The sequence below is a fragment of the Acinonyx jubatus genome, chromosome A1 (genome assembly GCF_027475565.1).
Source record: "Acinonyx jubatus isolate Ajub_Pintada_27869175 chromosome A1, VMU_Ajub_asm_v1.0, whole genome shotgun sequence".
NCBI lineage: Eukaryota > Metazoa > Chordata > Mammalia > Carnivora > Felidae > Acinonyx > Acinonyx jubatus.
In genome coordinates, this window is record NC_069380.1 from 168,073,984 (window position 1) to 168,101,938 (window position 27,955).

The 27,955-nt window shown below is 34.6% G+C and overlaps 1 protein-coding gene across 9 annotated transcripts in view; it reads right to left on the minus strand.

The window, feature by feature from the left end:
• The window catches only part of TMEM232 (transmembrane protein 232), a 206,212-nt gene that overhangs the window by 122,744 nt on the left and 55,513 nt on the right, over positions 1-27,955 (minus strand). For 8 of the 9 annotated variants that reach the window (XR_008300028.1, XM_053225600.1, XM_053225635.1 and 5 more), the window contains 2 exons: positions 20,771-20,900; positions 19,295-19,547 (listed from right to left, as the gene is read on the minus strand). Coding sequence is in view for 8 of the 9 variants with exons in the window: in XM_053225600.1 (XP_053081575.1) it covers positions 19,295-19,547; positions 20,771-20,900 (383 nt within the window). In the remaining variant the exon portion in view is untranslated. The remainder of the gene's footprint in view (positions 1-19,294; positions 19,548-20,770; positions 20,901-27,955) is intronic. The other variant, XM_027036337.2, reaches the window with a different exon arrangement.

Sequence of the window (27,955 nt, forward strand, 5' to 3'; positions counted from 1 at the left end):
AAGGCAATCTAGGTCTTTATTGTGATAAGCAGCAGGAGCTTGGAGAGTAAAGGACAAACTTAAGACATTATGGAGAAGATCTAATAAGAATTCTTAGCTACGGAGGAGAAGAAAAACATGAAGTAGAGAGGAAAAGTACATATTTAAGTTAAGGAACTGGAAACAATAATCAAATCACTTATAGAAAAGAGATTGTTGTAGAGGAGCCAGTTTGGAGAGAAAGGAGATAAAATAATATTTGGAAAATGTGGCATAATAAGGTGTAAGGGGAATCTAACTTTCAGAGGCCTATAGCTTGTTGTAAAAATATAGCTAAAATTTAAGTGAAATAGCAAAAGTGAAATTATGGATTTGTGAATCTAACAGAAAAATAAGTTTGGAACTCAATATGAGCAACAAAACAATTATGAGTTTTAAATTAATAATTCTGGAATTGAGATCCTCAAAAATAATGCAGTTTTGAGCAATATGACAAATAAAACATACTGTGAATTTTAACCTTTTTATATATTTGTTTAAAGGCTCCCAAACTCTTTACGTTAATAAGAATGATTGATATAAGTACATATAAGCTACCTTCATATATTTTAAATTATCAGTTACAGAGGTTATAGTCAGTTTAGTGTCCAACTCTTGATTTTGGCTCAGGCCACAATCCCAGTCTTAAGATTGAGCCAGCATTGGGCTCCATGCTGAGTATTGAGTCTGCTTAAGATTCTCTCTCTCTCCCCACTTCTCCCTCTACCCCTCCCCTGCTTGTGTGCGCTTTTTCTCTCTAAAAATATAGATATGTAGAAGATAGATAGATAGATAGATAGATAGACAGAATCCACAAGACCAGTGATGAGCCCATAAAATGTATTTTGGTAACTGAATTCTCAAAACTCACTAAACTTTTAAAATACTGTTGTTGATTTTTAAAATGAGCTCTTGGGGCGCCTGGGTGGCACAGTCGGTTAAGCGTCGGACTTCAGCCAGGTCACGATCTCGCGGTCTGGGAGTTCGAGCCCCGCGTCAGGCTCTGGGCTGATGGCTCAGAGCCTGGAGCCTGTTTCCGATTCTGTGTCTCCCTGTCTCTCTGCCCCTCCCCCGTTCATGCTCTGTCTCTCTCTATCCCAAAAATAAATAAACGTTGAAAAAAAAATTTTTTTTTTTTAAAATAAAATGAGCTCTTCACCTATTCATTTAAACTACAATGAAATGGGGCGTCTGGGTGGCTCAGTCAGTTAAGCATCTAACTTTGGCTCGGGTCATGATCTCATGGTTCGTGAGTTTGAGCCTTTTATCAGGCTTTCTGCTATCAGCACAGAGTCCACTTTGGATCCTCTGTTTCTTTCTCTCTCTGCCTCTCCCCTGCTTGTTCCCTGCTTGTTCTCTCTCTGTCTCTCTCTCTCTCTCAAAATAAATAAACAAACTTAAAAAAAGTAAACTACAGTGAAGTATTGCTTATGAATAATATTTGCAGGGAAAATCTATTACGGTTCCAATCCACTGACAGTTAATGAAAAAAAAAAAGCCTTACAAAGACAGCTGAGATGTGTTACAACTGTCATAAAAGGTAGAATGCAGTCCAATATGCACGTCTTGACATTTGATAAGAAGCATGTCTGCTATGAAACTCCTCATCCAGGGACCAAGCTGAAGAATAAGGCACTCTTCTGTTCTGCTTTGAGTGACCCTGTGGCAGCTATCAAAGATGTTCCTTTAAATATACTAAGAGAAAATGTGTCTGTCTGCAGCTAAGCAGACAGTATTCTAGGAAATAACAAAGCTGAACCAAAACAAAATTCTTAATAAATCTTGAAAACTTATTAAGAAACTATGCTGTTTGAAAATCAGTATTATGATCCTTTCTTTGTAGCAATGCTTTATTTTAGTGTTTTGAACTCCAGGGAAGCCCTTAATGGCCAGTCTAGATATTTAGATTTCACAAATGCAGTGAATGTGGAATATGAGTATTTCTACTCAGATGAATGAGTATAAATGAACACAGCCTTTACAATTTTGAGAAATATAATTTGGCAGAATCAAATGTATCACTAAAAGGTAACCTGAATATAAAATGTAGTGTAAAACATGGTCTTTGTGAAATGCCATATATAGGAAAAGAACTAGATCAATGCCAAGAAACCAATGGATAAGAACCAGTCAGCAAGCCAGGCATTTAACAAATATTTACTGAATCAATGCTATGTACCAACTGCTGTTCTAATGTGCCAAAAAAAAAAAAAAGACAGTGTAACTGCTCTCAGGACACTTAATGCTAGTAGAGAAAGACAGATACTAAAAAAGTAAACAGGACAGTGTCAGTTGATAATGAGTGTTAGGAAAATAACAGAAGGTGTTAATGTGTTCAACAGTGACTAGAGAAGAAAACTATAGACACAATGAGAGAAAGACCACCATGAAGACATCATATTCAAGACAAGATCTAATGCATTTTTAAAAAGTTAACCATCCAAGGAGCGGGAGGAAATGCAGCATCTGTGAGTGCAGAGGCATCCTCTGAATGATCGTGGCCAATTTGTAAGCCATGGAAAGGAGTTTGGAATTTATTCTTAGTGTAATGAAAAGTTAACAGAGCATTTGAGATGAACAAACCTGCTTCATGTTTTAAAAATCTTTTGGGCTTCCTGATGGAAAATGGGTTCTAGGGAGCATTAAGGAAACAGGGAGACGTTTAGTTTTTTGCAGTAGTCTAGAAGAAAAGTGAGGAGTACATAGACTTGGGAGTTGTACAGTTAAGAATTAACAATGTCCAAAGAGAGGGCTGGCCTTTGCCATTGCCTGACTCTTAGGCATTAGAATGTCCTGTCTGATAAGAATGTTTTTGTTTATCTAGGAGCCTTAGGCCATGGTATCAATTTGGCCTCTGGAAGGACCAGAGACCAGGGTCAGCCATGTGCACGTGAATGAGCCCCAGTAAAAATTTTGAATACCAAAGCGTGATGACCTTCCATAGTTGACAATAGTCTATGCAAATTGTCATACATCACTACTAGGAGAAGTGAATGGTCTCTGCACAACCCCTCTGGGAGAGGACAATGGGTAGCTCAATGCTTGGAACTATCTTGGACTCTGCCTTATGTACCTTTTCCTTGGCTAATTTTAATCTTTATTTTTTTACTGTAATAAACTGTAACCATGACTAAAATGTCTTTGCTGAGTTCTGTTAGTTCTTCTAACAAATTAGCAAACCTGAGGGTTGTCTTGGGGTGCCCAAACTCATAGGTGATTTCAGAAGTGAGGGTAGTGTTGAAGACTCCTGAACTTCATAGGAAATAACAAGAGAGATGGGGGGGTATATTTTGGATGACTAGTAGAATAAATAGGAATTCCAAGGTACTCTTTGTTTTCAGAAAGTTACACTATAGAAATAATTATGTATCTAAATCCACATACATATTAAATGTGGATAAAATTATTTTGAATATATCATCGTATTTGATCATTATGCATATTAAACAAATACCCAACAGAATAAACTAAAGAGAACCAAAGTATTACTAACTTACTCAGTGTTTGTTGTAGGTAATATAGAAAACAAAAAGCAAAAGTCAGCTGATTCCTATATTAGCATGGGGCAGTTAACTGAAACGTGATGGCAAATAGGATGCCAAAATGACTATAGACATTTAAGGAACTGAGTAGAATTTCCCTTTCTTAACTTTTATGATCTTTTGCATTGTCAAGTAATTTGCATTGTTGATTAAAAATAATTATCTTCAAAAAAAAAAAAGAAAGAAAAAAAATAATTATCTTCTGGAGTTTTAACTGGGAACCAAAGAAGAAAGTGGTTCATTTGCTTTTCAAGAACTATGATTCTTATAAATCAATTAAAGAAACATCACATTTCTATTTTATGGATTTATTTTCAATTTCATTAAACTAAAGAATATCACCTAGATTTTAGATTATCTCTATGGAAGTAGTTAATCCTCACAGGTTTTTGTATCCAAGGGGCAACAAACAAAAAAAGAAAAAGAAGAAAATAATAAAGATTCTTTTGGAAATTAAAAAAAAAAGAATAACTTTAAGTTTATAAGCATGGTACATGCAAATTTCTTTTAAAATCCATAATCTTGAAGAAACTAAGATTCCGAAAGGTATAGCCAGCTACCATAATCTAGTACATGACAGCTGAGCTGAGACTCATCCCAAACTTCTGACACTCCAAATTTCTGACACCGAGTCTAGTTCAGTGCACATATATTCATCTATAATGGCGCCATTTTGGTGCTGTTTTTCTTCCTCCTGTTACCTAATTTTTTCATCCTTCACCCTTTTGGAGGGGCTTCTATTATTTCTTCCTATAAGTAACTACTTAGCAAGTATTTAAAAAGAACTATTCACTCAAAACAGTAAGAAACACCTGGATCAAACATAGGAATAATGTATTAGATTAGAGACCTCTGTACCCATGAACATATTATCAGGTTACTTTTGATAGATGTGAGGGGTAAAAAGCAAACTGACTCTAGGGTATTATATTCATTTCTGGACCAGATTAATGACAGAAAAAAATCAATCAAAAACACTCTGGAGAATCTTAATATAATTCTGGCTGGTATAACAAAGGAAGTTACAAGTACCTAACTGAGCTATTTTCATTAATGTATATACATTTGCTTCTAAATTAATTTGCATAGAAAGCCAACAACTATATTATTCTTTTTATTCCCTGCTAAGGCATATTATTACAAAAATTGGTTTCTAAAACTGCACATTGTAACATACTTTAACACCATTAATACTTATACAAAATCTCGCATGATTTCTAGTTCCTGGGTCTTTTTTTCACTATGTTCAGCCACAGATGGATTTTAGACCATTGGCTCAAATGGGATATACCTTTGTATTTATGCTTCAAAAATGTGAGGAATGTTCCCATGAGATTTTCAGCTTCTCTGTTTGAGTAAGTAAAGACTTTTACACAGTCAAAGGCTTTTTGGCTGAAAAGTCCAGCATGTTGTTTTAGTCTGTCCAACCAAAAGAAATAGTAGCAACCCAAAAGGGAATAAACAGAATGAGGAAATAGGAATCTTTTAGTTAAACATATACAGAGCTAGATTAAGATTTATTTGTTGGATGGGAGCAAAACTTCCTGGAAAAAGTAGCAACATTTAACTTTCAAAAATCATGGTAACCCTTTATCCTAGTTATTTGTGCTTTATGAAGATCCTCATATAAAGTTAGAAGATTAGGTCTTGTCTCTACAATTAAAAACTATTTTCTACAATCCATACAGATTAAGTTTTGATTGCTGAGACAGTATTGACAGAGAAGAAAATGATTAACTTTTCCCATGTTTGTTGGGTATAAAGTAATCTTAGATCACAAAATATCGCTCATATCCAGGAAATATTTGACCACAGGGACTCTTCTTCCTTCACCTCATACTTAAAGTTCTCAGCTCTTCTCACACATTATGAACTGAAGCCATTGTCCTCTGCCTCCCCCACCCCCCACACCAACCCCCTCACCCCTGCATCCCCAAGGGCGCTGACAGCAGCTCAGCCAAAGGCTACATTAAATGGAAGGAAAATAGAGTACCTGTAGCAGTCTCTGAGATCCCAGGCTCAGGGCCAGTTGCCTAGCAACATATCCAGGTGTAACCCCTTCCCACCCCCACCATGAAGTACTAATATACAAATGTAACTAAAGTAATTCAGTATCAAAAAAGAGACAACTCATCAATTTTAAATGATAACAAGGACAGGGGTTATCAAAAATTTTAGAGGATCAACATAATGGAGCATCACTTTTATTAAGAATATATGTACTATATATTCAGGTAAAAACAAAAATAGCACAAAAATACACCAGGTGAATACGAAAATAAAATATGTTTTACTGGTATTTGACTAATAATGTGACAAACTAATTTTCCACTTTTATAAATATCAACCAAATACAAAGTGTTTCTGACACTGGATATATTATCAAACAAGATGGTAAACTCCAAAGGAGTAAACACTTTGACTATTCAAATTGCTAACACCATGACTATTAAAATTTATGCATCATAAAATACATTACTAAGTTGTGTTAGTATGTTGAGCAGATGGCACAAACTTTCCATCTTTTCTAACTTTTAAACACTGTAGGTAGTTGCTGACCTACCAGCAAAATTTTGCCCCTTTCTTAAAAATAGAACCCTATTTGTACCCAGATAATGGGGATGAATTCTCCAGAGCCATCACAAATGCTTCTCTTCACCAGGCATTTACTTTTCCAGCCTTCCTTGTAGCTAGTCATGAAACCAGTTATCCTGTCAGTTTCACGCAAGGGACAGTCTTCTGGAGTGCTTCCTGGAAATCTTTTGTTTTATAAGGTGGACAGACTCTTTGGAAAAAAAGCCAGTATCATCCCTTCTCTTTCCTCTTGCCTTGCAATGCTACGTGAGTCTGTGATGTCTAGAGCTAGAAAGCTCTTTTAATAATGAGATAACAAGCATAGGAATAAAAATCCAACATCCCTGAGAAGTAGAATAGAAAGACATAAAGAGACAGAATCTTTATGACATCTGTGAACCAATAAAAGTCTCTGTGTTCTTCATTAAGCAAGACAATAAATAGCTTCCATCCTGTTAAGTGATTTGTTTACCCTAGTCTAATGTAAAAATCAGATGGGTGAGGAAGGAATGATCATGAGACAAGTGTTGTCCAAGCCTTGGGCTATTAGGGAAAATGGCATCACATAATAGAATTTGTTAAGGAGAGAATTAACTACCCACCAAGCTGACCAGAAAATTTCTGCTTTTAGATGTGTCAATCAATAAGGTATTTGAAGGAAGGATGAGTAATATGGATAGATACCAGTTCCGAATTTTGAGGTGAGAATAATAAATAAAGGAAAAGACCTAAACAATTACTCAATTGAAGTGTGTTAAATGTCATAGGGTGGAGTGAAACAAAAAATAGCAATGGAATCATTTTAAAAATGGAATTAGATATGTCCTTTGCAGTACTAAGGACAATGTGCTGTCTCATGACTCTGATGACCATCAGATCCTAAAACAGTAAATGTCAGCAATGAAGACAATCTTCTGGATCTCTGCAGGGATGAAGGGTTTTCAAATTTGGGAATCATGATTTACCTAACTTAAAAGATAATGATCCTCTGGGGTTTGAGAATAAAAATTGAAACAATTACGAGTACTTATTTTCATTTTTGCAGCCTACTAAGCCAGAAGGAAATTTATTGAAAGGCAGCTTCCTATTATAATCTCTGTCATCCCTTTCCCACCTGTGTTTGCCTGTATACTAACATTCAGTAAGATATTTACTCATGTATAAGAATGATCTGGAAATTCCTTCTAAAAATCATTTTGCTACATGCTTTTTACTGTGGTGTGTTTTTCAGGAATTTACCCACTTTTTAAAAATTTAATGGTGTTCTTGTTAGTTTTCAGTGTTAACTAAAATGTGGAACATTATTTACTTTTAATGAACTTCATTCATACTTTCTAGTAAAATATGACTGCATCTCCAGTTTTTATGATTTCCTATTGATTGCAGTATTTAATGTAATCTAATTATATTCACAAATAATGGGTTTAATTGTACAGGGATACTTTAAAATATGCCCAAATGATAAAAGTAATTAATATTTTCAAAAATAGTTCTTATAAAACAAAGACATCTTATATACTAATGCATCTTCTATATCAAAAAATATGGCAAAAAATATGGCAAAAGGTAAATATCATAGTCACAGATACAAATACAAATATATAGATATTTTATATTGTTATGAAAATCTATTAATCCAGACAGACTAGTCATTTTACTAATAGAATACAGAGAATTTTATATTGTTTTATGTTCAAGAAAATGCCTGCTAATTTTCTAAGTTTTCTTGACTATAATCCTCCAGATTTTCTATAGGATAGACTTGCCAACTTCTACTCTTTTGACTATTCTCTTAGAATTACATTTAATTTCTAGATTAATTTAGGGAGAGTCTATTTCTTTATAATATGTAAATTTATATTCATTTATTTCAAGTCTTCTTTTATGGGATTTGTTCTTTCATATAATAGTTCCTTACAATTTTGCTGTTTTTACACTATTATCAGAGGGTTTTTTTTTTCCTATTTAGTTATTACTGATATGTTGTAAAGTTATTGACAATAATGTTTCTTGTAAGTAACCACTTTATTTAATTAGTGCTAATATTATTTTCATACTTTTGGCTATTCAAAATAGACATTGGGATCACTCATAAATGCTTTTCCAATATTATACTTGCTTTTTTCTTTTTGTTTTATATTGGCGAGGACATCAGAATGTGGTAAAATATAAGCAATTAATATAGAAATCTTTGACTTTCAGTTAATTTAAATGGGATTATTTTTAGTTATTCTTAAGAATACTGTTAATTTTTGTTTCTGAGGAATACACATCAATTTAAGAAAGTACCCTTATATTTCTTGTTTTTACCCTGTTTGCTTTATCTTTTTTGAAAAATCAGGCATGTGTTTTTAGTTTAATCAATTCCATTTTGGCATCTATGAAGAACAACTCTTATTTCCTGGGGTGCTTGCATGACTCAGCTGGTTGAGCATCTTGATTTCAGCTCAGGTCATGATCTCATGGTTGGTGACATTGAGTCACCTGTCGGGCTCTGCACTGTCAGCAGATTGTCTCTCTCTCATGCTCTCCCTCTCTTTCTCTGCACCTCTCCTACTCATGCTTGCTCTCGCTCTCTCTCTCAAAATAAATAAATAAACAAAAAAAGAGTGACTCCTTTTTCCTTAGTTATAAGATATTTAAATGTCCTAATATTGGTCTCTCCTTGGATTCCTAGAATGAACAGAATAAATATGGTATGCTGTTCTTTTAACACACTGCTGAAATTGGTCTATTGGTATTTCACTTAGGATTTGTACATGTACATGCATTCATAAGACAGAATGGTATGTTACGAATATTCTCTTCACCAAGTTTAGGAATTGGGAGAGAACACATTTTGAATTCTAGAAATTATTCTCCAAATTATTCCTAAATATAGTATTGTGAGTTTAATTTGCCCAGTACATTCTAATCGTGCACCTGATGCTAGATATATTTTGAGTATGTTCATGCAGGTATATAAAGATAACACTGACCTGTGGCAACAGGTCAAGAGCTCTTCCATCTTATAATTGAAAGTAAAATTGTCTAAAAAGTAAATATTCTTCTGTATTAATATACATTTTATTACTTTTCCCTGATAACTGGTTGTAAGGATACCCAGAATAAACCATATTTTAATGACAAGGTTTGGGACCAGCAACCACTCTAGAACATTTGAGAGGGAAAGAGATATTCATTATGATTCAAAAATAATTTTAAAAATAACTTTATTAAATTACTCTTCAACTCTACTTATAATTGTTTTTGCTAACTATAATTATCCTCAATACATTGAATGGTCTTTCTCAGTTACCTAACAGGCTGGAAGATATTAAGTTTAATTAAATACACATAAACTTGATAGAATGCTTACTGGATGTAAAGAGCAATGTTAATATTAATATGCAGGATGGTTATGAGTTGTTAGTATTTAAGGTACTCCAACCTGTGAGTGAGGCAGATTTAGATTTTATAAGAGCATAAATAATTTTGAAGCCCTCTTTTACAAAAACTATAAAAAATTCTTGGGGCACCTGGGTAGCTCAGTTGGTTAGTCCAACTCTTGATGTTGACTCAGATCATGATCCCAGAGTTGTGGGATCGAGCCCCATGTTGGGCTCTGCTTTGACAATGTGCAATCTACCTGGGATTGTCTCTCTCCCCTTCTGTCTGGTCTTCCCCTACTCATGCATATTCTCTCTCTATCTCTCAAAATAAATACATGAACATTTTTAAAAATTCTTATTTTTGCAAGTTTAAAAAAAAGACATTTTTCTATGAAGAGATATTCCAAGTGTCCTTCCTATGGGTATTAAGGAGGGCACTTGTAATGAGCACTAGGTGTTACACGTAAGTGATGAATCACTGAATTCTACTCCTGAAACCAATATTGCACTGTATGTTAACTAAATAACATTTTTTAAAAAATAAAAAATAAAAGAGTCCTATGTGGTAAAATATCCTCAAAATTAAATGTCATTAGTTTCTCTGTAAATAAACCTGTGCTCATGGGGAAATTGAAGGAGATTTTTCTACAGATAAGTTAATGACATTTTTGAAGTAGGAATCCATAATCATCACAATAAGCCCTACCTTCAGTGAACTAAAATTCCAAATGTTCAAGATAAGAGTAGATAGGATGTGTTTACTTTGCAAGTCAAAATATTCTGATGTCCAAATTAATTTTCTTCACATGAAAGTTTTGTCAAATGCTACCAGAAACGTCCAATGTTTAAAGAGAAATACAAATTCATCCTGAAATCCAATGCCTTTATTACTGTGTATATTACACTTTAGATTCCAGGACCAAGGATCCATTTCTGATAGGCTGGTTTCCATAATAGCTTCATTAACTATTCATGCTTGTTTAGCACTCACCATCTTTACTTGCCTCATCCCCAGTTCTTCCCTTCTCCAAATTCAGAAGTAAGCAAAATTGCCGCTTCAAACTACAGATTGAAATCCTACTCTCCATAACCACATGATACCCATGTTTATCCAAAGTTGCTTTTAAATTGTTTTGATGTTGCATGAGTCATTAGTATAGAATGATGCACCGAATACACATTCACATTATAATGAGTAAACAAAAACAACTCCTTTCTTGTGGATTGAAAAGAATTTGTGCTCAATATTTTGGAAAAAAAAAAGAATGAGAAAAAATGAAACATTTATACACATACAATGGGTAAAGATGGTGTTTAATAACCATTTTGGATTGAAAATGTCATCTCATAATTAGATCTCAATACAGTATCCATGTCTTTTTCTTCATCCATTCAATATTCAATACTTGTTTATTTAGAGGCTACTCTTAGTCAATGCCTTAGTTAATATACGATGAGGCATGAAAGCCTAAAATATGTTCTCTGACCTAAGAGAACAAAATTTGCTAAAAGAAGCTTTACACAGATTGTAAGTTTCTTCACAATATTCATTCTCCCCTTCTTCCTTAGTAATATGAATCACTACCCTAGCTTGGCTTATTGATACTTAACTTAAAAAACAAAACAAACTCTCCTTAGGTGTGGCCATATGATTACATTTAAGCCATTGAGTTTACAGCGGTAATGCTATGTGTACTTTCTATTAAGAAGACTTAGTAGAAAATGGATATTATTATTCCCTTCTAAACCCTCAGAATAGCAAAGAAAATTAACCTGCCTCCCTGAGAACCTCTTAATCCCAAAACCAACTTTAGACTGCCTATTTCTGGATTTATTTTATGTGGGAGAAAAATAAATTTTCATTTTGTTTAATCTAATGTATTTTTTACTACATGTAGCCAAGTCTACTGCTAACAAACAAAGAGATGTAAAACAATTATTAAAAATACAAGCTATAATTTGACCAAGTCCACTGGAAAGGTACAAAAGAAAGTTCAGAAAAACATGAGGTGACATATAAGCAAGGAGTCTAGGTATTAGGGAAGATTAAAGGTTTAGTGTTGAAGCTTGCAAAAGTTAGTAAATTAGACTTTCTGTTCCATATATTTATCTTATATGTTCCACAACAGATAGCATATAGAAACATGAGAGGCAGAGAGAATAAATATCTAATATCCTTATTCAATTGGACTGGATTATCTATTTGCTCTTTAAGCCATTTATAATATTCTCTATACTTTCCTGCAAATAAAGAACAAACAGGTACATTTCATGTTGTCAGTATCATGATATCAACTGAATATTCTATTTTTTTTAATCTCACAAGCCTGATGGAAGTGGTAATTTTATCCGAGTAGGGGTTAACTAATTTTCAGTGACTGATATTTGGTGCATTAAGTAGCACCTGTCACCTATATTAACAAGGTATGAGATTGTTTTGGATGCATAGGGCTTTTCAGGAATAGTGAGGTCAGTGATACCTCTTTTGAAAACTACAGTTTGTTTAAAAGGATGACAGAAAGAAATAAAGAATGATATACCCAGCAGGATAAGTTATAGACCTACAAATACATCCAAAAGAAAGCAGGGCATGTAGATCTTCAGATTGATGATTTCTGAATTCTTCCTTCATTTTAAAAATACAACTGTGTTTTCTAAAAGATACAGACTAAACTTAGAGATAGCATATGTGAGAATAGATCAAATATAAATCTCCAAACATATCCTACCTAGAGCACTAAAAATAATATAATTTATCCTGCAGTAAGTAAAAGATGATTACGGCAAAAGTTTTTTTTTTTTCAATATATGAAATTTATTGTCAAATTGGTTTCCATACAACACCCAGTGCTCATCCCAAAAGGTGCCCTCCTCAATACCCATCACCCACCCTCCCCTCCCTCCCACCCCCCATCAGCCCTCAGTTTGTTCTCAGTTTTTAACAGTCTCTTATGTTTTGGCTCTCTCCCACTCTAACCTCTTTTTTTTTTTCCTTCCCCTCCCCCATGGGTTTCTGTTAAGTTTCTCAGGATCCACATAAGAGTGAACACATATGGTATCTGTCTTTCTCTGTATGGCTTATTTCACTTAGCATCACACTCTCCAGTTCCATCCACGTTGCTACAAAGGGCCATATTTCATTCTTTCTCATTGCCACATAGTACTCCATTGTGTATATAAACCACAATTTTTTTATCCATTCATCAGTTGATGGACATTTAGGCTCTTTCCATAATTTGGCCATTGTTGAGAGTGCTTCTATAAACACTGGGGTACAGGTGCCCCTATGCATCAGTACTCCTGTATCCCTTGGGTAAATTCCTAGCAGTGCTATTGCTGGGTCATAGGGTAGGTCTATTTTTAATTTTCTGAGGAACCTCCACACTGTTTTCCAGAGTGGCTGCACCAATTTGCATTCCCACCAACAGTGCAAGAGGGTTCCCGTTTCTCCACATCCTCTCCAGCATCTATAGTTTCCTGATTTGTTCATTTTGGCCACTCTGACCGGTGTCAGGTGATATCTGAGTGTGGTTTTGATTTGTATTTCCCTGATGAGGAGCGACATTGAGTATCTTTTCATGTGCCTGTTGGCCATCCAGATGTCTTCTTTAGAGAAGTGTCTATTCATGTTTTCTGCCCATTTCTTCACTGGGTTATTTGTTTTTCGGGTGTGGAGTTTGGTGAGCTCTTTATAGATTTTGGATACTAGCCCTTTGTCTGATATGTCATTTGCAAATATCTTTTCCCATTCCGTGGGTTGCCTTTTAGTTTTGTTGGTTGTTTCCTTTGCTGTGCAAAAGCTTTTTGTCTTCATAAGGTCCCAGTAATTCATTTTTGCTTTTAATTCCCTTGCCTTTGGGGATGTGTTGAGTAAGAGATTGCTACGGCTGAGGTCAGAGAGGTCTTTTCCTGCTTTCTCCTCTAGGCTTTTGATGGTTTCCTGTCTCACATTCAGGTCCTTTATCCATTTTGAGTTTATTTTTGTGAATGGTGTGAGAAAGTGGTCTAGTTTCAACCTTCTGCATGTTGCTGTCCAGTTCTCCCAGCACCATTTGTTAAAGAGACTGTCTTTTTCTCATTGGATGTTCTTTCCTGCTTTGTCAAAGATTAGTTGGCCATACGTTTGTGGGTCTAGTTCTGGGGTTTCTATTCTATTCCATTGGTCTATGTGTCTGTTTTTGTGCCAATACCGTGCTATCTTGATGATTACAGCTTTGTAGTAGAGGCTAAAGTCTGGGATTGTGATGCCTCCTGCTTTGGTCTTCTTCTTCAAAATTACTTTGGCTATTCAAGGCCTTTTGTGGTTCCGTATTAGTTTTTTAAATAGCTGTTTTATAATTCTTCATTTTTATAATTTCATAACTAATATAAAGCCAGTGGATGAAGAAAATGTGGTATACACTCACAATGGAATACTGTTAAGCCTTAAAAATGAAGGAAATTCCATCATATGCAACAGCATGGATGAATCTTGAGAACAGCATGCTGAGTGAAAGATGACACTCACAGAAAGGCAAATACTGCATGGTTTCATTTACATAAGGTATCTATAATGGTCATATTCATAAAATCGAAGACTATAATCAAAGAGTATGGTTTCCAGAAAGTGAGGGAAAGGAGAAATTGGAGTTACTAACCAAGAGGCATAAAGTTTCAATCAAACAAGGTAAGTTCTAGGGGCGCCTGGGTGGCTCAGTTGGCTAAGTGTCTGGCTTCGGCTCAGATCGTGATCTCGCGGTTTGTGGGTTCAAGCCCTGTGTAGGGCACCGTGCTGACAGCTCAGAGCCTGGAGCCTGCTTCGGATTCTGTGTCTCCCTCTCTCTCTGCCCCTCCCCTGCTCATGTTCTGTCTGTCTCTCAAAAATAAATAAACATTTAAAAAATTTTTTTAAAAAAAACAAGATAAGTTCTAGAAATCTATTGTACAGCAATGTACCCAGAGTCAACAATAATGAACTGTACATTTAAATTTTTCAGAGGGTAGATCTCATGTAAAGTGCTCTTTCCACAATAAAATTATTTTTAAAAAAGAAAAAGACAAATAGATAAATTTGGTTAACTTCCATATATATATAAAATACTCGGTGGTAATTTTAGATTTGTCAACACAAAAAGTTGTGAATTAAGAAGATTGCCTGAATTCTATCACTAACATGAATGTAGATTTTTAAAGGAGTTAAATATTTTCCATGTATATTAAATACAACCTTGTTACTGTATACTTTTCTGAATAGCCTTCACCAAAGTAAAAGTTATGCTGAAGATTTAATACAGTACCATTAAGAGTTTCAATTGTTTCTAAGATTCCAATTCACTTACATTTGCTTTTTAAAAAGGAATTATTGCTCTGTGCTAATGTTTTTTCAAAACCAAGTTAAAATGAATCAAAATATAGCATAAAAAGTTATTTTACAACTGAGACCTATATTTCATTCACCACTATCATTGCATAACCAGATTAAGAAAATAATTCTCAACAGAAGAATGAAAAGAAGAATGTCATATTTACTTTCTTTCATTCATAGACAACATTGAATGAAAAAATACTTGGGTCTCCCATCATATTATACACTGGAATAAATTATTACAAATTCTAAGTTAACAACATTATGACCTCCTAGCAAACTTAAGAGGCTAATTATAAGCCATATTGGAAATACGTTTTTCATGTATTACGAAAAGTTTGCACAGGACCTTGGCAGTAAGCAGAGATGGGAGATGATGGCAAAGTGAAGAGGTGGAGAAAGAGAACCAATGCAATTATCTTCAAATATTTGAAGGGCTTGCATGTGGGAAATGCAATAGACTTTTTTTTTCTTATTGCCTCCAGGAGGCAAAACCTAAACCGAAGTTAGAAAAATAGATTTCATTTTAATATAAGGATGAATTGTTTACAGTGTTTAAAAGTGGAATGACCTGCTTTGGTAGATAGGGAGTTCCAGATCACTGTTGACTTTTTTTTCTTTTCTTTTTAAATGTCTATTTATTTATTTTGAAAGAGAGAGAGAAAGTACGAGCAGGGAAGGGACAGAGAGAGACAGAATTACTTTTCTATGATATATTTGATTCTTTCATTCATTGTATGTTTCTTAGACAAGACACACTAAATCGGTGTCTGAAGGTTTCTCACAGAATACACCATTTTCAGGTGTTAATTTCACAACACATATTCCAGATAATCAAGGCTTGTTAAAAGCTTCTCATTTTATCATATGTTAACTAACATGAATTAAAAAAAAAAAACTATCATTTTAACACTCTGAAAACCAAAGTAGGAGCACAGAAGATGGTGTTTAAAATATACAGTACAACACAAAGCTATGTTTCCCTCTTTGTAAAATTATACATAAATCACCTGACATAAATAGCCTCCAATTGGATGCATAAAGGTCTGCAATAACAAGTAAGAGAGATATTTTCCTCTATGATTAGGACAGCATTTTAGCAGCTTGTTTAACAGCTAAATTTATAGGTTAGGTTTTCTGTAGGCTTAATAATACAGATTCCTACACTCCAGTTTTAGGATTTTTTGATTCAAAATTTTAGAACAAGTCCTAAGAATTCAGATTAGAAATAAAGACCACACATGACACAAAGTCTATGAAAATGCTTTTACACACGGTGCTGTAGGATAATGACTGTCAGAATTTCTCACAGCTGTCTTCTTCACATTCTTCAACATGCAAATGGATGATTTTTAAAATTTTTCATTCAGCAGGTCAACTAACCTACTTAGTTCAGCATAGTGAGGCAGTCAGTATGGACTCTGAAGCCAGACTGCCTAGGTTAAGTCCCAGATGTACTGTTTCCTAAATATATTTCCTTGGACAAATAAACTCTTCATGTTTCAGTTTTCTCATCTGTAAATTGAGGATTATATGAATATCTAAGTAGAGTCTCGTTGTAATGATTAATGAATTAGCCTAGAATAATACCTGACATATAGTAAGAGCTCAATAAATGTTAATTAACTATTATCATCCTTTATGACCCATCAAGGCAAAATGATTCCCAAAACTGGAATTTCAACACGGATCAAGCAAAAATTCTGTGCATTTAAATAAATTAATTTTTATCACCTTCCCTCATGTTTTTCCAGCTCAAAACTGTCTCATCTAGAGACTATGCTGCCACTATATTGTACACCCAAAACAAACATAACACTATGTTAACTAAGTGGAATTAAAAACTTATAAGCAAACAAGCAAATAAATAAAATGGAGTCTCTGTTGCAAAAATTTGTGTTTCAGATAAGGATTAGTCAGGCACCTGAGCATATTCAGATCTGCCTACAGCACAACACCCATTGAGAGGCATAACTGAACTGCCATAACAAAAAACCGTAGACTGAGAGTCTTAAAGATGGGAAATTTATTTCTTTTCTAGCCAAATCTTTGGCTAGGATTTCCAAGATCAAGGTGACAGCTGATTCTGTTTATGGTGAGGGCTCTTTTCCTGGGTTTTAGACGGCTGCTTTCTTACTGTGTCCTCCCATAGTAGAGAGAGTGAGCTCTCTGGTGTCTTTTCTTACAAGGACACAAATTCAAACATATCAGGCCCCACCATCATTATTTCATCTCCACATACAGTCACATTGTGGGCTATGGTTTCAAGATACGAATTTTGGGGGACACAGTTACGTCCACAGTAGCAAATGTTAAATGTATAATTGGTATTTATAAGCATACATAGAAATTTCTATTCAATCAACTAAAAGGCAGCACTTCAATCACTGGCCAGAGACCTCACTCTAGACTTATTTTATGTCTGATTCTATGAAAAGCTTGTGTGACACAAAATCACAGAATGAAAATGGAACATGCTAAATAGTCATTATTCTAGATTCTTTAAGTTCTGCTCCCATATCAGATGAGATCACCAGGAAATTATCTTCAAGGAAATTATTATTTTAGTGTCCTATAGCATTGCCTTTATAAAACTATGATTTGAGGTTTTTTCCTATTAAAGCCTTGATAACACGATTTGACTTATTAGTAAAAAGACTATTTATATATTATATATACCATTTAAAATATTTTTCACTGTCATTTATATCTTTATATATAAATAAAACAGCATCCCCAGGATATAAAGTGTACATAGTACTAAGTGTTAGGAAAAAAAATCCCTCCTCACTGATGTTTTCTCACTATAATATTAACAACTACATTAACAACCATAACAACTATTAACCTTTATTGAACCTTTCCTATGCACAATGTACTATGCCACGCATTTATATGTTTCTATATTTTTTCTTATAAAAAGCGTTATGATATGAATAGTAGTCTTATCATAATTATCGAGTAATCATTCAGAAAAATTAAATAATTTGATGTAGGATTCCAAGATACAAATTATAGAATTAAAATACAAATCTGTGTGACTTCTGACCAGTTCTCTCACTCTAAACAAAAAATTTACTTACTTGAAAGATAAAAGTATGGGAAAAAATCATTTTCAATTAAATACAGCAACAGCTCCAGGTTCTTTAAGTCACTTTCCAAAAAAGACAAACCTATTTTCCCCAGTAATCATTTGACAATGCCTGCACAGATTATACTGCTTTTGGAGCTTTTTCTTCTGTGGTCTTACAAAACTGGTGATCATTATCAATGATACAGGACAACCTAGACAAAATCATTTTCCTCATGTGGAAAAATCAATCAGTGATGCTGTAAGAATCAAGGTATAATGAATCACATCAACACAGTTTTTAAAACCTATCATTTGATGATAAAAATAGTTGACTAGGCATTTGTACCATCATGTAAAGCAAAGGAACATATGGTAATGACTGATACAGGAAAGCCAAAAATCCTGTATGAACATGAGGAGGAGATCAAATGTTTATTTCCAGAGGGTGTACATTCTCTGGTTCTGACAAAGATGAAGAAAATTTTGGGTGCCTGGGTGGCTCAATCAGTTAAGCGTCTGACTTCAGCTCAGGTCATGACCTTGTGGTTTGTGGGTTCGAGCCCCACATCGGGACTCTGTGCTGACAGCATGGAGCCTGGAGCCTGCTTCGGATTCTGTGTCTGCCTCTCTCCCTGCCCCTCTCCCACTCAACCTCTGTCTCTCTCTGTCTCTCAAAAATGAATAAACGTTAAAAAAAAAGTTAAAAACAGAACTACCATACAATCCAATAATTGCAATACTGGGTATTTACCCAAAAAATATAAAAACACTAATTCAAAGGGTTACATGCTATGTTTATAGCAGCATTATTTGCAATAGCCAAATTATGGAAGCAGCCAAATGTCCATCAATAGATGAATGGATAAAGAATATGTGGTATATATACATATTATTCCTATTCCGTCATAAAAAAGAATGAAATGTTACCATTTGCAATGACATGGATGGAGCTAGAGTGTATAATGCTAAGTGAAATAAGTCAGAGGAAGACAAATAGCATATGATTTTACTCATGTGGAATTTAAGAAACAAACAAAAAAAAAACAAAACAAAAAAACAAGCAAAGGAAAAAGGGAGAGAGAGAAAAAAAACCCACAAAACAGACTCTCAGTATAGAGATCAAACTGATGGTTACCAGAAGGGAGATTGTTGTGAGGGTGAATTAAATAGGTGATGGAGATTAAGGGGCACACTTGTGATAAGCACTGGGTGATGTATGGAATTGTTGAATCATTATATTATATACCTGAAACTAATAAAACACTATATTGTAAAAATATAAAATAAAATAAAATATAAAATATTTATTGCTATATGCAGATAGAGACATTTAAGAAGTGCTTCTCAACAAGTTGAGAAATAATTTACTTACAATTATCTGACATTTTTGAAGAGAAATAGTCCAAAAGACCTAAAATACTTGCTTCCTTCAATTTAGGTGGTTCTTCTGATTTATCCATGAGTAAAATGTCTTTTTGTGATCTTGTACAGACACAGAAACCAATAAAAGCAGTTTTTCGCAAATTAGAAGTGGCTGCATACAAGCAAATTTCTGCAAGAATTGTTGTGTATATGTAGACGACATTCCAGGCCCAGGAAACATCATCTACCTTGCAGCTTTCTTCCTAAAATGAGAAAATAGTTATTAGATAATCAAGATATGCTCTGTCATAATTAAAACTACATACTGTACTCATGGTAAGAAATATCTTCAAATTTTACAGAGCTGTTAAAGACCATCACCAACTAATATTTCTAAAATGTACTCAATTGAAAAACAGGTTTTCTGTGGGTAGATTGCATAAAATCTACTTCAAGGAATAAAAACTACAAATATCTAAAAAGTTTATAAAGAACAACTTTTCAATTTCCTTGGTAATCAATAGAATGTAAATTAATCCCCTGAGATAGCATTTTCCATATCATATTATAAAAGAATATATTTTTATATAAAGCTCAGTTCTTATGTGTGGCACTTTATACATTTTTCATAGGAAAGCAAGACAGTTATATCTTCTGGAGAGGAATTTGAACATCTTTTCTGAGATTATTAAAAGAAAGTTCATAGTCTATCACTCAGTAATTTATGAATCTATTCTGAAGAAATAGTCATAAACACAGATAAAGATTTTATTCATGAGATTTACCAGTTCAATATTGTTTGCAATTAACTGTGAATAATTAGAAACAAACTCACTGTTCAACAATGAAGAAATTGTTAAGTTATCTCATGCAGACTAAAATGTAAGTTTTAACAATATGTAATTACAATAAAAAGTGTTTTTTGTAATATACTTTAAATTTTCTAAAAAAGGAAACTAAACCATGTATGACTATATGTTCTCAAGTTTGTTAATACAATTTAAAGTTCCTCTCATGTAAGGAAGCCTGGGTGGCTCAGTCAGTTGAGTGTCTGACTCTTGATTTCGGCGCAGGTCATGATCTCACAGTCATGAGATCAAGCCCAGTATTGGGCTCTGCACTGAGCGTGGAGTCTACTTGAGATTCTTTTTCTCTCCCCACTCTGTCGCCTCTCCCCCATGTTCTCTCTCTCTCTCAAAATAAATACATAAAAATTAAAAAAAATAAAGTCCCTCTCATGTGTGTGTGTGTGTGTGTGTGTGTGTGTAATCTATTTCCGTACCTCTACATCTTTAACTATACCCATCTGTCTACCTATCCATAGTGGGATATATGGTAAATGTGCATTTACTTTTATATTTAATTAAAATTTTTGTTAAAAATTTATGCTCATTATAACCCCTAATATTATATTCAATTTAAATAGTGGCAAAAATAAAATTTGTTTTTCTTCAGGTCTTTTAGCACACATAAATCAACAACATACTGTTACCTGATTTTGAACAGACATAACGCTTAAAAGAAAATCTCTCATTAATTCCATTAAAGCTTTCAAGCAGGCCATGTTTAATTTGGCAGCCTCCCCAAGGACCAGCAAAGCCAGTGTTGAATCCAACCTAGGAATTTGGTGAACAAAACAACAAAGACCTTAATTAAAATAATAATAAACAATTTTTTAATGAAGAGAGTAACTGGCCAGAGATAATGAGTATCCCAGGTTATCAGATACATTTACTTTTAATAAAGGCCAGTATTGGTTGACACTAGTCATGATTAAAGTCTATAGGAAAGAGCCACATTTTGAAAGATATTCACATTCAGAGGAGTGTTATGTCAAAACTCTGAGAGTAATAAATACTACAAAAGATCACATTTCTTCATAGATCCTGCATAACAAGCAATCAAGAGGTCTGATTCTAGAGTATCCCCCAAGTGTCATAATAGATTTTGATTTTTAACTTTTTACACCTGATTCCAAGAGGTGAATTTAAAGAGTGTTTTCCTCTAAAACAAAAAATTTAAAAATGGTCTTCCTAAACACTCCAACAGTTCAGATTATTTGATTTTACAAAAAGTATAATTTCTCAAAATCTATATTTCAGTTTGATTAGAAGACTGTCAAGATTTATCTTTAAAATATTAAATAATAACTAAAAAGTCACACAACAATTTATTAGTTATAAATGTACATATACTTGATAGGTTCAGGAAATTATACAATTTAGTGCTATTTTTACCCAGTTGAAAAAGATATAGTTGGAAAGAGAACTGGTAAGAATGAAAATGTGAAATTGACTCTACCTAGAGCTGCATATTGTCTTGATTTCTAAGCCACTGATAAATTAAAGAGTTAGTATATTTTACAATTACATTTGAATTTCACAACTGTGATATTTCAGGCCAGTAAGTCAAGTTCATAATCATTATAAAAGGAAACACCTCTAATCGTGGGCGAAAGACAATTCTTTATATTTGGATAGAGCTTTACAGATCTCAGTGTGCTTTCACATAAATTATCTCACTCATTGAACCCCACTTTTTGACACATTCAAGATCTTTTTGAAAGCTTTTCTTTTAAATATTAGAAAATTGAGACATAAATAGATCTGGAGATTTACCCAAGCTCCTGTTTCAAGCTAGGTTAATGATAACTACAGTCTTCTTTCACTTATGGGTAATTCCTCTACTGCTGTTCCAAACCATTATTTAAGTACACAGAAACTAGACATTGTAGTGATCATTTGACAACATACACAAACACTGAATCATTATGTTGTACACCTGACACTAATACAACATTATATGTCAATTTTTCCTCAATGAAAAATTTAACCTTAGTATGACAATGCTGCCTACCTAATATTGTCTGTTCCTTCTTTTCAGAACTAAACCTCAGTTTTGTTCAAGATGGCAAAATGCTCAGTTAACACTGCTCCTCAAAATGGAAATATTCTATAATCGTGATTGTGAATGCACAGGTGTATGTATTTGATCAAAGGCCATAGATCTGTATACATAAAATGTGTGAGTGTTACTGTATGTAAATTATATTTTAATAAATTTTGACTTAAAATATGAATCCCCACATTCTCTTGAAGCTTGGAATAGCCATAAATGTAGATTTAAGGCTAAATGAGATACAAATGGAAGTGTATTATGAAAAGCTTCCAGGAAAGCTATTATTTTTCTGATGAAGAAAAAGATAGGGGCAGCTGGGTAGCTCAGTCAGTTTGGGCATCTGACTTCAGCTCAGGTCATGATCTCACAGCTTATGGGTTCGAGCCCCGCATTGGGCTCTGTGCTGACAGCTCTGAGCCTGGAGCCTGCTTTGGATTCTGTGTCCCCCACTCTTCTGCCCCTCCCCTGCTCACACTCTGTCTCTCTCTCCTTCAAAAATAAATAAACATTAAAAATTTTTTAAAAGAAGAAGAAGAAGATTAAATTTAGATAGCAGGTGATTTTTTTTTTCTCCTTTGCTCATCCTTTCCCTCCTGCTTGGAATACATACATGACACCAGAAGGTTGAGCAGCTGTCTTGCAACAATGAGGATGAAAGTCCAATACAAACAATGGAAGAAAAGGAAGCTAGAAGGAGCTTGATTTTCTTAAGTATCTGCATATTAATGGTGTACTGCTTGTTATGTGCAGTAATTAAAGCTCTATTTAGTAATGCAATTGTAGTTAGGTTACTGTTAACATGCAGAAGAACTGAATCCTAACTGATAGACTCAACATGATGTTTACAAGCATGAACTTGGAGTCAGAAAAATTATAGATGGAATCTTTACCACTAATTAAGTATATGACATAGGGCAATTTGCATACTCTCCTTTAGTCTTAGGGAGGTATCTCCTCATCTATAACATAGATAGCAAAACCTACATTTCAGAGACTATTGTGAAATTTAAATAAAATACTCCATGTAAAATGGCCAGGTTCGAAATGCTGACCTAAATCGAATTACAAAAAGACTATTCCTTCAAAGTCAAAGGATAGGAGTTTGATACCTTTTCTCTGTGAAGTCCTAGAGTGACTAAGGCCCAGATGCCCTCTGAGGTGAACGACCAGTGAGTCATTCTCAGAGTACTCCTCACCCCACTTCACAAAAAGGTCAAGCAAAGCATAATCACAGAGTTGACAAAATGTCTTTGTCCCTGAACATACCTCACAGTCCCAATATTTTGGTTTGTCTGCTCTCTTTGAAGTCTGGAAAATCATAACTAACCTAGGGCACTCACTAAAATATGGATGAAAAAAGATCCATCAGTGTCAGCCACCTATGGTAGAAAAATGCTTCAACACAAGCACACTATTTTCAATAAATGCTGATTGCAAAATTTTCTTTAAGTGAAAATGCCTCTGCCAAAAATGGCATAGAAACACCAATACTTACTTACAAATAGGGAGTTTGTTAAAAATCAAAACTGAAAATCAATGTACATTGAATTCAAGGTTGATTAGGTCAGAAATTTTGCCCTAGCTTCTTTATGAACTCACCAGGTCTCAATTATTAGTAGAATAACTTGGTTTTACAATGTTGTGAAATTAAACATGTATAAAGTAATTTATAAATATTATAGATTTCCCCCTAACTTTATAAATAAAGAAACTGATGCAGAGGTTTACTGGCTTGTCTAAAATAAGTTACTTGATTCATTTTACTTTTTAATTTTTTTCACTTTTTTTTTACTGTTTTACTAATTTTTGACACAGAGAGAGACAGTATGAGTGGGAGATGGGCAAAGAGAGAGGGAGACACAGAATCCAAAGCGGGCTCCAGGCTCTGAGCTGTCAGCACAGAGCCCAACATGGGCCTCGAACTCGTGAACTGCAAGATCATGGCCGAGGTCGGATGCTTAACCAACTGAGCCACTCAGGCACCCCAATTTTTTTTTTCACTTTTAAAATTAATGTGAATCACTGTAGACAGGGAAATAGTACCAGATCTGGCCTGAACTTCAGCTAGCCTTACTCCAGCCCAGCATCCCTTCTACACTAATATAGATCAGCTAAAATATAATAAACAAATATAGATAGGTAAATAGACAGATAGATGATAAATAAATCAGCTAAAATACAATAACAGGAGGCTTCGTAAAAAGCTACCTAGCTATTTACATACAACCTTATAAAAAGGTTAGGAACATCAGCATTCAAGACAGTTTTCCTAGATTCTCCTTACTCCTTTATATAGATTTCTTCAGTGATCAAACTGCACTTTTAAAAGATGGAATTAAAATGACTCCAAGTCATGGGGTGCCTTGGAGGCTCAGTCAGTTAAGTGTCTGACTCTTGGTTTCAGCTCAGGTCATGATCTCATGGTTGGTGAGACTGAGACCCGCATCAGGCTCTGTACTGACAGGGAGGAGACTGCTGGAATTCTCCTTCTCTGTCTGCCCATCCTCCGCTCGCATGCTCTCTTTCTCTCTCTCTCCAAATAAACAAATAAACTTTTTAAAAAATAAAATGTCTCCAAGTCACGACCCTTACACAGGCTCTTTCAACCTTTCAATAGATACCTAGGAAAACACTGACAACGTCAAAAATCCACATGACCCTAAAAATGAAAGACTAAGAGTTAAAGAAAAGTCACCAAGAGCAGCAACTTTATAGGGAATTTCCACAAACCATAAAATTGATGGAGCTGGATTAGGAATAGCAATAAGGAGTGCACACATGCTGCTTCATGAAACATAGCAGCCTTGGTTCCTCAAAGAAAGTTAAAAGGAATAAAAGGGGGAAAAAAGACATCTCTACCATCCACAGTGTTTGTCATAGTTCAGAAAAAGTAAAGCCAGTCCCTTACTTTGGGAGTACTGTTTCTTGGGTTTTGTTTTTTTTTTAAAGGAGCCAGAGTATTATTTCTGTGCTTCATCAGCATTTCTCTATACTTACTCAGAGATGGAAATTTCTAGATGCCAAGAAGGGTAGAAAACCATGCTCGTGACAATATGTGTGTAGGAAAGAGGAGGGAATGTGTGTGGGGGTGGGGAGCAGGAGAGAGGAGGAACACTATGCCAGGAACACTGGAGGGCGTTTTCTCCCCAAAGGCAAAACTTCAAAGAGGAAGAGGAACACAGGAAGGTCCCTGATGATAGTGCACATTGAGCGTTGTAGCATCTAACATCTCTGCTATGGATCCTGTGAAGACAAACCTCTTCATTTAAAATAACAAGTTTTTGTAGATTTCTCCTAGATAATAAGGTAGGTAAAAATAGAAAAGAGAAGGGGATCCTATGTGAGACTGATGAAAAATATATTAAAGAAAGGGCTTAAAGAGAAGACCAGTCCAAATACTCAGAGAGGATCATATCTCTGAAAATGATTTCTTAGAGGGACCAGAAGTTATTTCTATAAGACTCTTAAGTATCTTTAATAAAGCCAAGGAAGAAGAAAAAGACCATGAAAAGCCTTGATACTGAGATGAAAGGTAATAGAGCAAGAAAGCAAGAGATTGCAAAGAAATTAAAATACAAATGTAAAATTCAAATCCATGATGAGGAGGTTAACTGTAAAAGTTGGTTGGAAGGAGAAAAGTTGGAAAATTCTTACATAATTTAGAGGAAGTCAACTGCATTTAAAGCTGGCAAATTGAGACCCAGAGTATCTAATTCCCACTGAAACAACCAAAGAAACTAAATCTACGGGGGGAAATCTGTAGTACTACAGAAAGGAAAAAAAAATAAAGGAACTTTAAAGATTTTAAAGTTATGAAGAAAATGGAATCCAGATGAAGGAAAACCTTTCCAATGCCAAGAAGCCAAAAATTAAATCTAAAATTTAGTGAGGCATATATGGGTTTTCCACCCTAACATAATGTATAATCTAAGCACAGACAGGCAGGAGCTGTGCATTGAGCATGTGAACAATGAATAATCAATGGAAGGCCTTCAAGATATATAGACCTGTCACCACAGCATTTGTGCAAAGCTTCACATAGCAGGACTTTTCTCTAAGTGAAGTGAAGGATTCGCCTTTACACCTTCATAAGATGGCCAGGGAAATAAGAGAGGATGCCTTTTATATCCTGGCTACCCAATCACAAAGATGTTCCTAAAAGTTCTGGATTGAAAATAAAAAAGATAAAAGAAGCAGACTGGCTTTGAACATCTAATCACAGCTATAAGTTAGGAAATGGCATAGCAACATTTAGTGATTTAAAGTGAGAATTAGGAAAAAACAAAACAAAACAAAACTGTGAGCACAGAAGTCTATTTCCAGACAAAATGTATGTTCCACTTTTTAGGGGGAAATGAATGGTAACAAATGTTATAATCAGCCTAGAGTTGTATACAATCAAGGGCTCACCTAATGCAAGAGATATAACCTATGTTCCTACCTAGAATATACTCAAACCAACCAAATATTTATTTATTTAAATATTTATTTATTTATTTAAATATTATTTAACAGCTTAAGAAGGAGAAATTGTAGTGGTAAGTGGCTGATAGTGGGTGGGAAAAATAAAGTGTAATAAGTCAAAATAATATCATAAATATCACCTTAAAATTAAATATAGATATAAAACTCATTCTATAAGGAGGGACTAGAACATTTTAAAGAGTGACTTAGCCTTAATGTTATCAGAAACTCCAGATTATATTAACAGTCTAGGAAGGTAGGGTTAAAGTAAATAAATTCGTCTCAATCTTCACTGCACATGGAGAAGAGGGCAATCAGGATTTCATTCTTGGTTTTGACCATTTACGAAAACTAATTTGAAGAATGCATGTCTCTTGCCATTGTCTGATTTTTGATACTACTTAGAAAAGATGGACATGTAAATCTAGTCTTTAGCATGTCTGCTAAAAGAGTTCTTTCTCTTGCTTACAGAGCTTCATTCTCAGAGCTCCAGGATGACAGTGGGAAAGAATGAAGGGCTGGCGTGTTAGACAAGCCAGGAATGCAGCTTCACCAGAGAAGGCAAAGGCAGGTGGGTCACTGACTGTCAACCCCCTCCAGTCCTATCAGGCACATCATCTGTTTGGTTCATTGGTGGTAATTAATCCCAGCAGCAGGATCTTTCAGTCTTTGTTTTTGCTCTTCTTGTTTTTTTCTAATCATGGCAAGTTATAAGACCCTGATGCGACCCTGTGACCTAAAAGATGGTTGTTGTTAAATAATTTTAAGCCGGAGAGTGGTCTAATCACATTTAGGTTGTAGCGCTGGCAGCAGAGTATGACAAATTATTGATGGGAAAACTTAAGGCAAAGAGACCAGTTAAAAAGCTACAAGAGTCATGAGACAATATGGGCCTAAACCAAGGTTGTGACAGAGCAGGTAGAGAGCAGAACAGTTCTGAAATGTAGCAGTTAGGGTGTCTAATTTGGTTAAGTTGAGGAGAGGACATGTGTCATGTATTAAGATCAAAATTCAGCGGGCAGGAGCCTCTCTAGGAAAAAAAGAATTCCGATCTAAACTAGTAGGGCATGAAGTATTAGGGGAGAATCAAAGTATAAAAAAGTGTTCTCATTACTTATTTAAATCTCTTAAAACCTCTCTGAGATGGCTACTGTCTCTATTTATCTGTTAACCAGACTCTGTTCGTAGGGGTTAAATGACTCATTCAAAATTAGACAGGTAGCAAGAGACAGGATTAAAACTCAGGTCTTCTGATTTGAGGTTGAATGTTTTCTTACTGCACCATAACTTAGCAAAGCATAATTACACA